The 16,070-nt window shown below is 41.6% G+C and overlaps 1 protein-coding gene across 1 annotated transcript in view; it reads right to left on the reverse strand.

Moving 5' to 3' along the window:
- Positions 1 to 2,924: 2,924 nt before the first annotated feature.
- The window catches only part of LOC101473708 (voltage-gated potassium channel subunit beta-2), a 247,644-nt gene continuing 234,498 nt past the window's right edge, over positions 2,925 to 16,070 (reverse strand). Inside the window, exon 15 of the mRNA XM_012916125.2 lies at positions 2,925 to 3,641. Coding sequence (XP_012771579.1) covers positions 3,567 to 3,641 — 75 coding nt within the window. The 3' untranslated portion in view covers positions 2,925 to 3,566. The remainder of the gene's footprint in view (positions 3,642 to 16,070) is intronic.

Below are 16,070 nucleotides of genomic sequence, written 5' to 3' on the forward strand. Positions count from 1 at the left end.
TGTATATAGTGCACCTGGAGTGTGTAAATAAACCTGTTTTTCTGAGATTTCAGTCTGCGCCGAGTCCTCCCTGCTCCTCCGTGACAGATTTACAAATGCCCAGTTTTAGAATTGTGAGCAATTCAAAGTTTAAAAAAATATATATATATATATAAAACCCTAATTTCAAAGTTTGAAATATGTAAGATGTGTGAGATGTGTGAATTCTTTGAAAAACTAGAAATTATCTAAAAATGCCTCAAGTGAGAATGTAATGTTGCATCTATAGAGAAGAAAAAAAAATCTTGCTGGAAGTGATCACCTTGCCAAAACAATTGGCACTTTGCACATGTGCAGGACATCAAAAAGACAATTATATTGTCACAAAAGGAAATAATTTTGCAGATCAAGCAGCAAAACAGGCTGCACTCTACCAACAGCAGCCCAGGCCCTGATGTAATGTAGGTGGCCTCAGCACAGGACCTAATGTTGTGTCGATGGCCTCAGCCAGCAGTACATGCCATTGTGTGCTGCAGATTGCCTCTACCAACAGAAGATCAGGCCCTGGTGTGATGTAAAGGGCCTAGGAAAGCAGCACAGTCCCTGTTGCAATGTTGATGGCCTTAGCTAGCATCAAAGGCCCTCATGCAATGTAGATGGCCTAAGCAAGCAGCACAGGCCCTGATGATGTGTAGATGGCCTCAGCGAGCAGCACAGGCCCTGGTGTGATGTTGATGGTCTTCGCTAGCAGCACAGGCCCTCATGTAATCTAGATGACCTAAGCAAGCATCACAGGCCCTGATGTTGTGTAGATGGCCTCAGCCAGCATCACACACCCTGGTGTAATGTAGATGGCCTTGGCTATCAGCACAGGCCCTGCTATGATGTTGATGGCCTTAGCTAGCATCACCGGCCCTGCTGTAATGTATGTGGCCTCAGCCATGAGCATAGGCCCTGGTGTAATGTAGATGGCATCAGCCTGCAGCACAGGCCCTAGTGTAATGTAGATGGCCTTACCTAGCAACAAAGGCCCTGGTGTGATGTTGATGGTCTTAGCTAGCAGCACAGGCCCTGGTGTAATGCAGATGGCCTCAGCGAGCAGCACATGCCCTGGTGTGCTCTAGATGGCCTAAGATAGCAGCACAGGCCCTGGTGTAATGTAGATGGCCTCAGCCAGCATCACACACCCTGGTGTGCTCTAGATGGCCTTGGCTATCAGCACAGGCCCTGCTATGGTGTTTATGGCATCAGTCATCAACACAGCTCCTGGTGCAATTAAGATGGCCTCAACCAGCAGCACAGGCCCTGATGTTGTATAGATGGCCTCAGCCAACAGCACATGCCCTGGTGTGATGCAGATGGCTTCTACCAACAGAAGCTCAGGCCCTGTTGTGATTTAAATGGCCCAAGAAAGCACCACAGGCCCTGTTGCAATGTTGATGGTCTTAGCTAGCAGCACAGGCCCTGATGTTTTGTAGATGGCCTCAGCCAGCAGCACAGGCCCTGTTGTGCTGTAGATGACCTCTACCAACAGAAACCCAGCCCCTGATGTTGTGAAGAACGCCTCAAGCAGCAGCACAGGCCATGGTGTAATGTAGATGGCCTCAGCCAGCACCACAGGACCTGGTATAATTTAGAAGGCTTCATTTAAGAAACACCAGGAAGACTGAAGCTTACCGCATTGATCAAGCAGGACTCTTGATCTTCACCAGCAGCTCCCTCACACAGAAATCTTTAGAGCTCCATCGTAGGCCCAGCTCAGAAGATGGATAAAGCCAGCATTTCATGAACACTGTGATGAGACCTTTGGTTTGTGTAATGTTATAAATACTCAGATACTCCCCAGAGGCTGTTACATAAAGATATTATATTCAGTCCTGTAGAAAGTTATATATTAAAAAATATATTATCCTCTCTGGTTACTCTGGTATGAATACCTCTGAATCATCAAACTGTGAAAGAATTCCAGATCACAAGTTTGTAGTTCGACATACAAGTGACGACCTTTGACTTTCATCAGGTTTTATTTAATTGTGTCAGAGAAAATCAAATGTGCTCTTCATGCAGCTGAGTACATCAAGTGTTTAAAACGGAAGCTTTGCAGCTCTCTGAAACACCATACTCAGGTCTTGTTAATGCTGGCATATAGTGACACAGTTACATGGGTGATTAATCCTTTTGACTTTTTGTCTTTAACTTTATCAATAAAACAGCTGCAGCTTTCACTGACAGCACATGTGGTACTTTGTGCTGTTTTCATCAGTTAATTTTCTGAGGGATTAATAAATAAGTCTAATCTAATAACTGTAATTGCAGCGAAACCAATGTACTCATGAACAAATAAAACATTGAAAAAAGTCAAACAATAACATTTTTAAGTTATCTGAGTGACTTATATATTACGTTAAACCTGAGTAGCGAAAGACTGTATGGGGTTGAAAACGATGTGCCGGGACTTTGCTCTTCTCCCCTGCTCAGATATTTGAAGTTTACATAGCTACATTCTCGCCTGAAAACAAGTTTATTTTGCGACTCAGAAAGAGTAATAAGTGTAATATTAAAACTTAGATGCCACCATTGTTGGAAACTGGAATTGGCTGGTCCGCGCTATGAATTCTGGCATATGGTCTTTCAATTTTGTTGTTCAGGTGGAAAATCAGGAGAAATTCGGGAGAATGGTGTCTCCGGGATATTTTTGGGAGGGACACTGAAATTTGGGATTCTCCCGGAAATATCGGGAGGGTTGGCATGTATGCTGTCAGTGGATCATGCGGGGGAATCATTGTGTTACTTTTCTAATCCTAACTCTCAGCCACCCAAGCTATTAAGATGGCTAAAAAAGATAACTCACATGTAAAATTTCGGTTCAGTTCAAGTTTCATAATTAATCAAATTAAATGTAATTACAAAAGAGACTTTAAAAGCTGGTAAAGTTAAAGGTTTTATTAAACAGAAAATCTTAACAACTACATTAAACATGAATTACTATAAGTAGAAAACTGTAATATTTAATTAGCGTGAACTCAATTTATGAATTGCGTCAGAAATCCATCAGGCCCATATTAAACCTCACTCATCTTAATATCATTAAGATGAGTATCAAGTAATATCAAGAAATTGAAATTCAAATGTGAGTGGGAACTAGTCAAAGGAATCATGCCAATAAACAGTCATTACATGTATTGTGTTCAGTTTCTTTTCAGGCAAGGAGTTTATGTTTTTGATACAAATGTAATCCATTTTGCAAATTAAGCAATTTTTTTTACATGCTCAGTTAGATGATGACATTTAAAACAGTTCCTTAGTACGAATCAACCCGAACTTACATTGCAGGTGATTTTTTTCATGTATTAGTGTCTTAGTTCAAAACAGTGTATCTATTTTAGTAGGCATTCCATACTGCTCAAGTTCATTTTATTAAGTGGAAACAAGTGCAAATAGTGATTAAGTTGGCACAACATTTTACTTGCTTATATCTTTTTGAAAACAGTTTCCAGATTTATTTATTTTTTAATATTATTGCCAGCTCTTTCAACATGTGAGTATAACTTTTCAGTTTATCTCAGGGACTTCTAGGACCTCAGTTCCTATTTATTATATGGCTTGTTTCCCAAGATGCAATCCATCTCAGACACGATGGAAAGGGTCATCTTTGGAAGAACCTGTAAAACAAACACAAAGCATTACCATGACTTAAAATCTTTTATTATTTTTTATTAGCTTTTTAAATAAAGAGCTTTGGCAAAATTAGGTGGTAAAATTTTGTATTGTGATATAAATACAGTACAATAATAGCAAGAACTCCAACACTCAAATCACTACCACTCGGCAACTAAGAAATTAGGAATAGTAGGAAAGAAACACTTGCTTTTAAGGGGACAAAACATAAACATCTGGCAGAACTAGGCTCAGGAAGGGGCAGCCATCTGTCTGGAGTGTTTGGAAATGAGGGAGTTAATACCTAGTTGATCTATTCCTTCTTTGTACACTGTAAAATCCAATGTTGTGTTTAATTAAAAATATTAAGTAGACTGAACTCAGTTTTTATTAATTTGTTAAGTAAGTTAAGAGTTTTTTATTTTAAAAAAAACACGAATTATCTCAGTTTATTTGAGTTGTCTTAAGAAAGAAAAACTAAGCTGCAAATTTTGCTTCTTTTGCTTCTCTTCTTTAATCCATATAAACGTTTATGACCTGTATATTCTTAACCCCTGTATTTTTTTAAAAAAAACTTTAATGCTTAATGGTAGCTTTTTTAATGCTTTTAATCGTAGCTTTTTTTTAATGCTTTATGATAGTTTCAGTGCATCTGTGGCATCTATTAATGTCAAATCTAGCCTTTCTTCAGCAACATAGGTAAACTGCTTTTATATTTAATGAAGATTTCTCTTTAATTACATTGTAAATGATAGTAATATTAATATTATTAACAATAGTATTTGTTTTGTTAAAAAATGTGTTTAGACACAAGTTTTGTTGTGAAAGTCCAGAGCCATAAACCAGATTAGTGGCCTGTTAAATGGTTAAAGTCTATGTTGGCTTTATAGTTGAAAATAATTTAGCTTGTCCTTCTAAAGAATTAATTTAATTCCACAGTTGAGTCGTCAGAAACATTTTGCGGTTACATAAAAACACTGCCATATGTTTTATCTGGTCATTGTACTTAGAAACTTTATATATTTGAAGTTAGCTTTTAACAAGCATGTAATGATTATATTTAAATTAGGTTGTTTAAGAAAAACAAACACTACACATTTAGACACAGTAGTAGATGGTGTTTTTAAATGACTTTTTAAAAACATTAATAAGTACTATATAAGCTAGTCTAATTTGGTTGCATGAGGTCTACATTGACCTTTTGTGTTATAAGTTGTAACAGTTGCACAGCCATTAAGAATCAAATCAGCTTCTAAATAATTTTAGAGTTTTTTCTCCCTCTGCTTGCTTCTTACTGTCTTTGAGGCTTGGGACCAGCACTCCCCACATTGCATCCTTACAAGTCTAGAAAAGGAACTGTTGGACAGAAAAACATCAACTGAGTGATATGTATTTTGGTTTTCCAATATATTAGTAATTGTCATTTATATTAATCAGGAAAGTTGTTTCTTTACTGATCTGTTCCTGTCTTCTTTGTGTTACGACTGTTCTATGCTGTTGCTGATGACTCCAGCTAATTCTACAGGCATGCTGTTTAAGTAAATACAAACAACAACAGTTTGGGTCTGCATCACTTGAAAGATCATATCCCACAAATTTAGTTTAGAGAGTCCACATTGTCTACACTGTATAAAGTGAAGTCTGCAAGTTTTTAAACAATGAAATTTGTTTTGTGCCCAAATTATCCTGAATCATCAAAATGAAAAGTTATTGGCCATGTTTGCATAGCCCATTTTAATAATATCCAGTCATGACATTATTATGTGTCGGGTGGTGGTAAGGGCTATCCAGACTGACTTTGTGACATTGAATGTCACCTCTCCAGTGGGGAGGGAGCCTGCGATTGTCTAAATTGGGGTCTTGTCAAGGTTTTGGGTCATTTTGACTCAGCATTTTAAGTTTCTTGTATTTTGGTATTTTTCGGTGTCATAATTTATGTTCAGATTCTTTAGTTGCGCTGTTTTGATTATTATTATTCTTTCAGTCTGTCTCTCAGTGTCAAGTCTGCGTCTTTGTAAATTGTTTCTTGTTTCCTGTTTTACTTTGAAGGTCCATGACTTATGTCAGTGTATTCGGTGTTACTTCCCTCTGTCTTGTTAGCCCTAATTTCTCCCAGGTGTGTTTCCCTCCTGTTTCCCATTTTCTGATTACTCAACTGTGTATTTAAGCCCCTTGCTTGCCTTTGCCCTCTGTTGTGTTGTTAATGTTTGCTACCCTCTGGCGACAGTGGGAAGGAAAAACTCCCTTTTAACAGGAAGAAACCTCCAGCAGAACCAAAGTGCTTGCTCATAGGGGGTCATATGATTGTTGGGTTTTTCTCTGTATCTACTATTATACGATCTACTGTACAATATAAAATGCCTTGAGGCAACTGTTGTTGTGATTTGGCGCTATATAGATAAAACTGAATTGAATTGAACTGACTGATTTTAATGCCTTACAAGAAGTGTTGTTAATTATTCTTTTTGAATCATACTTGCAAACAAACTACACCCTTTTTGGCTGCTACCTCAAAGAACACTGTGCGCTGTCGATCTTACGTGCTGCACAATAATATTTAATATTTAGTATTTACTGTTATATTCACATAGATCATCGCGATGATGTTGTTTATTGTATTGCTCTCTTTTTCTTTGCTTGTTTTCTCTTTTTTCCTTCTCAACAGGTGATCCAGGTGATTGATATATGTATTTTTTGTTTGTTTGTTTGGTTGGTTTTTGGTTTTTGCTCTTTATCACTGTCCCTCTTCCCCGCTCTTTTTCTTTCCCTCTTTCTTTCTCCCTTTTCTTTTCCCCAGTCAAGTCTGTCCCGTGTTCAGCAAATGAAAATAAAATAAACAATAAAAGCAAAGGTGAATCAAGTAGACCAATACGGCAAGGCTGGGACGGTCCATTTGGTAAAGTAAATCCGTTGGGCATCTTTCTTTGCCTTTAGACAACAATTCTAATGGCAAAAGAAACAAACGGGACAGGCAAAAAAAAAAAAAAAAAAAAGAAGAATCATACTTGTATATATTAATATAACATTATAATATATAATTTTTATTTCACTTTTCCTCTGACATACAGGAGCACATATCCAGTACAGTAAAGCTGAACTGCTTGTGGTTCTAAACCACAGAAAACTGTTCACCCTTGCTGACAAAGACCAGGACTCAATGCCCCCTAACATCCAGAGGAACACGGACTCCATCTTCATTATACCACCGCTGAAGTGGCGTAGGCCAGCGATCCCCAACCCCCGGGCCTCGGACCGGTACCGGTCCGTGAGTCATTTGGTACCGGGCCGCGAGAGTTGAGGCTCAGGTGTGAAATGTATAGTTTTCAGGGGTTTTATCGGTTTTCAGCGTTATTTTGTTATCGTTTTTATCGTTTACTCAGTTTTCCTGGGTCTTTTCACGTGTGTTATGAATAAATTTTCTTTTATTCGGTACAGGTACTACTTTTATTTTGTTGTATTTATCCGCGACACCTTAAAGGCGTGAAATTATTGTCGGGCAAAAAAGGTTGGGGACCGCTGGCGTAGGCGACAGAGGCACAGGAAACAGAAGAGGGGGAAGAGAGCAGGGGCTGAGGACTAAGCTAAGAGCTAACTCACACAGACTGACTATTCTGACTCTCTTCCTCACCAATTCACGGTCACTATACAACAACTGCGGATCACCTCACACCGTTGGGATTACTGTGTTATGATCATCACAGAGACTTGGCTGGACTCTTTTACCCCAGACACTGCGATTGAATTAGACGGCCACGGTACGCTCAGAGAGGACAGGAACAAAGAGTAAGAAGCACAGAGGAGGTCTGCTGGTGTATGTGAACAATACCAACACCACAGTTAAAGTTGTCCACTGCTGTCTGAACAGAGAATATATGATGGTACAGTGTAGAGCCTTCTAGTTGCCAAGAGAGCTCACAGTGATAACAATAATAGCAGTTTAAGTGCCACTGCACGCTAATGCTAAAGTTAGCCATGGAGCTAATTCAGCGCTACATTAATCATGACCCCAGATCAGAGAGAAAACCCACAGAATAGAAATAGAATAGTGTCCTATTCCATTATTCCTAGCGGAGGTATTCAGCTGAACGGGCCTGCTTTGAACACTCTAAATTTTCCAGAGTAAACGATTCGGACCCCACGGGACACTCAACCAAGAGCACCGAGGTGGCAGGGGCTGGGACAGATGTGGCAGACCGTCAGCTCATTCCCAAGATCCAACTACGAGCTTTTTAACTGCAGAAACTTTAAGATACGCCATTAGAGCTGCAATTACCGCGGCTACTGGCACCAGATTGCCCTCCAGTGGATCCTTGTTAAAGGATTTAAAGTGTACTCATTCCAATTACAGGCCTTGAAAAAGTCCTGTATTGTTATTTTTCGTCACTACATCCCCAAGTCGGGAGTGGGTAATTTGCACTCTGCTGCCTTCCTTGGATGTGGTAGCTGTTTTTCAGGCTCCCTCTTCAGAATTGAACCCTGATTCCCCGTTACCCGTGGTCACCATTAAAGGCACATAAAGTACCACTTGCTAGGGCAGACATTCAAATTAATGTCTCATTTGAACACTCTAATTCAAATGAGTGGAGGGCCAGCAATTTGCTCCAGGTTATCTAGAGCAGGATGTGTCAAACTCCAGGCCTCGAGGGCCGGTGTCCTGCAGGTTTTAGATCTCACCCTGGGTTAACACACCTGAATCAAATGATTAGTACATTACCAGGCCTCTGGAGAACTGGAAGTAATTTAGCCATTTAAATCAGCTGTGTTGGATCAAGGACACATCTAAAACCTGCAGGACACTGGCCTTCGAGGCCCGGAGTTCGACACCTGTGCTCTAGAGTAAACAAAGCGGCCGGGGTGCCCCAGAGGGGATCACCACCCCCTCCAACCGTTGTGCTGGACCTCCTGATCGGCACTAGAGGCAAGCCTGCGGACCGTTGGAATGGACTGCCGAAGGCACCGGCACCAGTGCACTGGGGACGGCCCTCCGATGACAGGCCACGTTTGCCAGTCAATCTGAGTGGGAGGGAAGGCCGGTAGGGAGGTAGGCTGGAAGAGGAGGCTGCCGTGGCAGCCTGTCGCTCTCCCCTTGCCATCCCAGTGCCATCGAAACCCGGCTACGGGTGTATGCTTAAAAAGGTGGCCCCCATAAATGATGGGGGCCACCTTTGCTAGTCCTTACCCTTAAACTGCTCATCCAGAGAGGGGAGAAAAAAAAGGCCATAACCAAGGCAGCGATTTGGCTTCCTGTTTACAGCGTCTGTTCATAGTTACAGTCTACTCCTAGTTCACTTTATAAGCCCTTCATTGCCTACTTCTTCGCCAGGTGCCAGTCATAGTAGTTCCAGCTGTCAGTGTGTGTATCAGCCCCACCCTTTGTATATACTGTTTTAATCAGTCCAAGTGTACTTGTGTAGATATCCCCACGTCATAATCACTGCCTTCACTTAGCCACTGAACTAGTGTGTATTGAGGTTTTTCACTTGCTGTAATAAATGGTAAATGGACTGGTTCTGACATAGCGCTTTTCTACTTTTCTACTCTTTTTCTACTCTGTCCGAGCACTCAAAGCGCTTTATACAGCTAATTCATTCACCCAATCACACCCATTCACACAAGCACTTCTAAGCTTAAGTGCTAAGGTCAAGGGAGCTTGCAAAGAAAAGCGTCTGGACTTCTTTAAGTTACTTGAAGACGTTTCACCTCTCATCAGAGAAGCTTCTTCAGTTCTAAGGTCAAATGGTGGGGAGTCCCAGATTTAAACCTAGTGGGAGTATCCCCCCACAGAGGGACAAAAGGACCCCCTGATGGTCCTCTAATCGCCTGAGCCAAGGTGTGAAACTGGGTGTGGGTCCCAATCAGCCAGAGTTTCGGATGAGCTCATTGTGAAACCTGGCCCAGGATGTGAGTGGGCGTTAAGGCGTCTGGGGAGGGAACTCAAAACTGGATTATAGATGGCAGACAGTTGGAGTCGTAAACCACCGCCTCTGTTCAAAGATGGTCGCTCACAGTGGACACAGATGGCTTCTTTCACTCCTCTTTCAAACCATCTGTTCTCTCTGTCAAAAATGTGAACATTGGCATCCTCGAAAGAGTGTTAAGATGCAGATGGACTGCTGAGTCTTGTCCTGTGGAGGTGGTTCTTCTGTGTTGTGCCATCCGCTTGTGAAGTGGCTGTTTGGTCTCTCCAATGTAGAGGTCTGGGCATTCCTCGCTGCACTGTACATCATTGTTAAGTCTGTGTTTTGGCGTTTTGTCTTTCGGGTGAACCAGTTTTTGTCTGAGCGTGTTGCTGGGTCTGAAATGCACCAGGATGTCATGCTTGGAGAAAACTCTCCTGAGTTTTTCTGATACACCGGCTACATAGGGGATGACAATGTTGTTGCGTCTGTCTTTCTTATCCTCCCTCGCTGGTAGGGATGGGTATCGTTTAGGTTTTATCCAATACCGGTGCAAAACCGGTACTTTTGAAACGGTGCCGGTGCTTAAACGGTGCTCAAACCGGTGCTTAAAGAATGGAGAACACAAAATTGGTCGAAAAACCTCTCACGTTCAGCTGTTTTTTTTGTAAAAAGATAACAATGTTAGCCTTTTCTGCAGCTATAGGGCATATATGGTATCACTCTTGGCTGGAAGCAGTGCTTAAACAATGGAAAAAACACAAACTTTGTCCAAAAACCTCTCATGTTTAACTGTTTTCCACTTTTTCTTTGGTCATTTTAGCCTTTTTGGCCAGGGTGAAGGGAGTATCTGCCATCAAACAAGAAGACAGCTGCATGTAACTACGACGGTGTTTGCTAGGTCACCTTACATGCATTAATTTAATACCGTGGTTAGCCTACTCAACGTAAATTACACACGAACAACATTAAGCTACTCACGCAGAGAAGAACGGCTGCTGCTGCCATCATCATCCATCATCATTTCAGCTACACTGGCAGGGCTAGGGGCCAGGACTCTACTCTTCGGATTTTTGGGGGATGTTGCTAACTCCGGGTCCGATAACAGGCACCACACCCGCAGTAGATGTGCTCGGTGTGGTCTTGCAGCAAGCTATCAAATACGGCGCATTTTTTGGCTTTTTCATCAGATTCTAGGTGTTACCTCCTTTGCACAGTATCACCTTAAAACACTTGTTGCAGGCGTTTGCATATTTTGCTGTGAAGTACAGCCAGAGTTTTGACCGCTTCGCCTTGGGCATTTTTAATCTGTAGCTCTGCTCTAAAAGAACGTACGTACCTGGACCCACCTACTATCCTCGGAAACGTAAAATGATTGGCTAGAATTCAAAGTATGTGACATCTGAGGAAAAAAAAGCACCGAAATAAAGCACCGAAATGTGCGCTGCTTTTCGGTCTGGTTACTACCGTTTATGTCAGAACCGGTGCCATGATACCGGTACCCATCCCTACTCGCTTGTGTCTGATCTTCTTTTCTGTGCCTCTTTGCTGACTTTAAGAACGCCCATTTAGGATAGCCGCACGTTTTGAGTGTTTCCTTTACATGTGTGTGTTCCTTCTTTTTTCCTTCAGGCTTAGAGGGAAAATGTTCTGCCCGGTGTTGTAGGGTCCTAATTTTGAGTTCCCTCCCCAGACGCCTTAACGCCCACTCACATCCTGACACAATCTGACCTCAGGAATTCACATGGTTTCACAATGAGCTCACACCCGAAACTCTAGCTGATTGGGACCCACACCCAGTTTCACACCTTGGCTCAGGCGATTAGAGGATCATCAGGGGGTCCTTTTGTCCCTCTGTGGGGGGATACTCCCACTAGGTTTAAATCTGGGACTCCCCACCATTTGACCTTAGAACTGAAGAAGCTTCTCGGATGAGAGGTGAAACGTCTTCAAGTAACTTAAAGAAGTCCAGACGCTTTTCTTTGCAAGCTCCTTTGACTACGATGACCGAGAACCTTCACAGACTTAAGTGCTAAGTATCTAGTACACATTTACACTCCGATGGATGCATCGGAGAGCAACATGGGATTAATATCTTGCCCAAGGATATTTGGCATGCAGACTGGAGCAGCCTGGGATCGAACCACCGACTTTCTGGTTAGTGGCTGATCCGCTCTGCCACCTGAGCTACAGCCACCCCCTAGTAACGTTCATTTGTTGTTGTTTTTTTTCCAAAATCTTTTTTATTGGTTTTCTTATTAACATCAAACATACATAAAACATAAGTATCATTACATAAACAATCACAGAACAGAACAGAACAGTACAATATATGTACAAGTTTAGAGCAGATATGGGAGATATAGGAGGAGGCCATCTCTCCCAGATTACTTATTAGTCTATTGTCACAGCTGCCGGGGCGAGCTGCGTGGTGTTGGAGGAAAAGGACCCAAAATACAGGCAATGACTGAGATCATACGAAACGGGGTTAGGGGCAGAGAGACGCAGACTAAGGAACAGAACACCATGAAACGCAGACGAGCCGACAAGGAACGCAGACCGACACCCACTATATATACACACACACAAGGAGACCAGGTAATGACACACAGGTGGGAAGCACAGCTGATCCTAATACACAAGACAACCGGAGGATACAAGCCGAACACAGTGACAACAGACACAGACCTTCAAAGTAAAACATGAAATCCACAACACGAACTCAGGGACACAAACAGGGCACAGGGAGGACACAGAATACCAAAAACAGAATAAACTAGAACAGAAGACAATCATCATACTAAACAGAAAACGCTGGGTCAACGACCCAGGACCGTGACATAGTAGGGGTGCAACAATACTCGTATCGGTATTGAACCGTTCGATACAGTGCTTTCGGTTCGGTACGCATATGTATCGAACAATACAAAATTTTTAATTTATTTTATCAACTTTTCTTCTGACGATGCTGTCTGTGTTGACAGCTCAGTGGATCTGCGTTCGACTACTCCGCCTAGGCTGCACTGTCGAGCGCAGATCAACTGAGCGCAGCGCAAGCTAGCGAGACAGAAGTTAAGCTCATTGCAACATGGCAACTGCCTCAACACTAGCCGAAATTCAACCTCCCCCACCCTCATTTAGATCTGGTGTTTGGAACTATTTTAGTTTTCATGTGAAGTATGACCCTGATGGTAAGCGCGTCATGGACAAAAGTAAAACAGTATGTCGGATGTGCCACGCAATGCTCAATTACATTGGTGGGAACTAGTGCGTTAGCGCAGTTAGCTCGTTAATGTGTTGACCCCGTCCAGCCCCACACATGGGACGGTAACTCATTAACGGAGATTTGCAGCGTTATGGCGTTAATGTCATTTTAACAGGATTAACGCTGACAACACTAGTGGGAACACAATGAATAGGACTGCACATTTACGCCGACATCATCCTAGTGCAAAGACAAGTGGAAGCAGACAAAAACAACAAGCAGGCATGCTACAAACTTTACCTGAGTCATTTAGACAGCCGTTAGCACATGATTCTCCTCATGGGGACCTGATATGTTTAATATGCTGCTGAGAATATAGCCCAGAAGAAGGGTATAGTAGAGCTTTTATTTTGGAAAGAGCCATTTCTCTGTAATAAACTCTCTTTTCCAAAGATGAGTGATTTCTCAATCAGAAACTGTACTTTTGAGTTAAATATATATATTTATATTTTTAATAAATGACAAATTAAAAAGGCATGAACATTTTTTTGTATCGAAAAAATATCGAACCATGACACCAAAGTATCAAACCGAACCGAACCGTGATTCATAACAATGCAAGCCTCGGACACCCTCAGTTATAATAAAGTTTATTTTTTGTTCTCTCGTACCACTGTGTGTGTGTTCTGCGCCTGGGTCCAGCTTGTGCGTGGAACTTTGGTTCATGACAGTGTCTGCAGCAGTGAACCAGCTCTTGTGCTTTAGTCCATTGATCTTCAGTGATATCAATACCCAGTTCCTCGCTCCAAGCATTCCTCAAATGTTCCAATGTAGTTGTGTTTTCGATTTATGAAAATTGATTGTAGATCTTGGAAATAGCTCCTGTCTTTAGCGGGTTCACCAGGAACAGGTCATCTGAAGCGAGCCTTTGTGGTTCATTGGGAAAGGATGGAAACGTTTCTTTAATAAAGTGACATATTTGTAAGTACTTGAAAAAAATCTCTGTTTTCTATGGAGAATTTTTGCTGAAGGTGTTGAAACGAAGGAAAATTATTATCAATAAACAGATCCTTTAATTGTGTCTATCCCTTTGGAAGTCCATAGCTGGAATGTGGATCTTGAGAACAATGTGTGTCCTTGATTATGAATTAATGGAGTAAAGATTGAACATTGGCACCAATGAAAATGCCTCCTAATCTGAGACCAAATTTTTAGTGAGTTGGGCACTACCGGATTTTTACATTTATGCTTACCCAGATCTGAATTTGAATGAACCAACGATTTAAGAGTATTAGGGGAAAAAGTCATACTTTCCATCCGTTCCCAATCAGGTCCATGTTCTCCCACCCAAAAAACAATGTATGTTACAGGCCCAATGATAGAGCTGAAAGCAGGGCAACCCCATACCTCCTACAATATTGGGTCTTTGGAGAAATGTCTTTTTTATTCTGTGCATCTTCCTGTTCCAGGTAAACTGAGAAATTAATTGGTCTAATTTCTTAAAAAAATGTTTTTGTGATCAATATTGGGATGCATTGAAACAGAAATAAAACTTTGGGTAAAGTGTCGATCCTAATGACATTTATTCGGCCAGCAAGCGAGATGGGCAATTTAGACAGTCTCTCAAAGTTCTCCTCAGTTTGATGGTACAAATGAATGAAATTATGTTTGAAGAGGCCAGAGAATTCACGGGTTATCGTTACTCCAAGATATAAGTATTTGAGGTAGTAAAAGGAAACAAAGTCAATGTAGTGCTATCTAACTTTTCTGAAGAACAATTAGGAAACAATATGCTTTTTTTTAGGTTGATTTTTTATCCAGAGATTTTTCCAAATTCTGCTAAAATTGTCATAATTTTTGGCAATGATTTAGTAGGTTCCGTGATATATAGCAACAAATTGTCTGCATAGAGAGAGACACCTTATGTTCTACACCAAATCTCCTTATTCCTTTATATAGGAAGCATAATTGAATGGCAAGAGGTTTTATAACAAGTGCAAATAAGCAATGGGGACAGAAGGCACCCTTGTCTCATAGAGCGATGGAGGGAGGAAAGGACTAGAAATTATATTATTTGTGTTAACCGGGGCTTTGTATAAAGCAGCTTAACAAGTGAGATATAATTAGGGCCTATGCCAAACTTTGACAGAGGAAATCCCACTCGACCCTGTCAAAGGCCTTCTCCGCATCTAGTGAGAGTAGTATTCCAGATTGATCGTAAGTATTATGTGTGTATATAACATTAAACAGCCTTCTAATATTAAAAAATAACTGTCTATTTTTAACAAATCCCGTTTGGTCCTGCGACACAACTGTTGGGAGAACTATCTCCAATCACATAGCCAAACTTTTTGCCAATATTTTGTTATCTACATTCAATAGACTTATTGGTCTATACCAGGGGTCGGCAACCCTAGGCACGCGTGCCACAGTTGGCACGCGGAGGGTTAACTGATGGCACGACCATAGCTGGACTGGCCATCCGACATACTGGGCCTTTGTTGGGTGGCCCAGTGACTTTTTCTTTCTTTCTTTGTAACGGTATAAACAATAAAAGGCGGTGGATTGGCCAGATGCTGGTCAGTGTGTAAAAATAACTCAGTTGTTTGGTAAATGGACTGATTCTTATATAGCGCTTTTCTACTCTCTCGGAGTACTCAAAGCGCTCTATACAACATGCCACATTCACCCAATCACACCCATTCTCACAAGCACTTCATCTATACTTAGTGCTTTCTAACTACATTCTCCGAGGAACGCATCGGAGAGCAACTTGGGGTTAGTATCTTGCCCAAGAATACTTGACATGCAGACTGGAGGAGCCAAGGATCAAACCACCAACCTTCCGATCAGTAGATGACCTGCTCTACCTCCTGAGCTACAGCCACTATGGTGGCTATGGTGGTGCTTCCTCAGATTCAGTAAAATTAGCAAGGGGTGGAGGCCAACAGGTGGATGAGAGAGGCAGGAGGAGAGCCCCAAGGCAGCCGCCGGTCCGAGTGTCAGGTGAACTGAACTTCAGGTAAGAAGTTATGACCTGCAGTCTATCTGGGTCAGATATAAACCAAGTTTAGGTGTAGTTTATTTTCGTTGTGCTGACTTTTTACAGTCAGTTACAATAACTCGTACTGCGTACTAGCTAACATGACGGAGTTTCTATACAGCTGGGTGGGTGCATTGATGTTACTGATGTTGAACTTTATTTAATTCATAAGGTTAGTTAGTAGAGTTGCCAACCATCCCGTAAAAAGATGGAATCGTCCTGCATTGAGAGAAAATATTACACATTGAGAGAAAATATTACGCGTTTCGTGTTGAGGTGAAAAGGGACA

Source organism: Maylandia zebra, linkage group LG20 (assembly GCF_041146795.1).
Source record: "Maylandia zebra isolate NMK-2024a linkage group LG20, Mzebra_GT3a, whole genome shotgun sequence".
In the NCBI taxonomy this organism is placed as follows: Eukaryota; Metazoa; Chordata; class Actinopteri; order Cichliformes; family Cichlidae; genus Maylandia; species Maylandia zebra.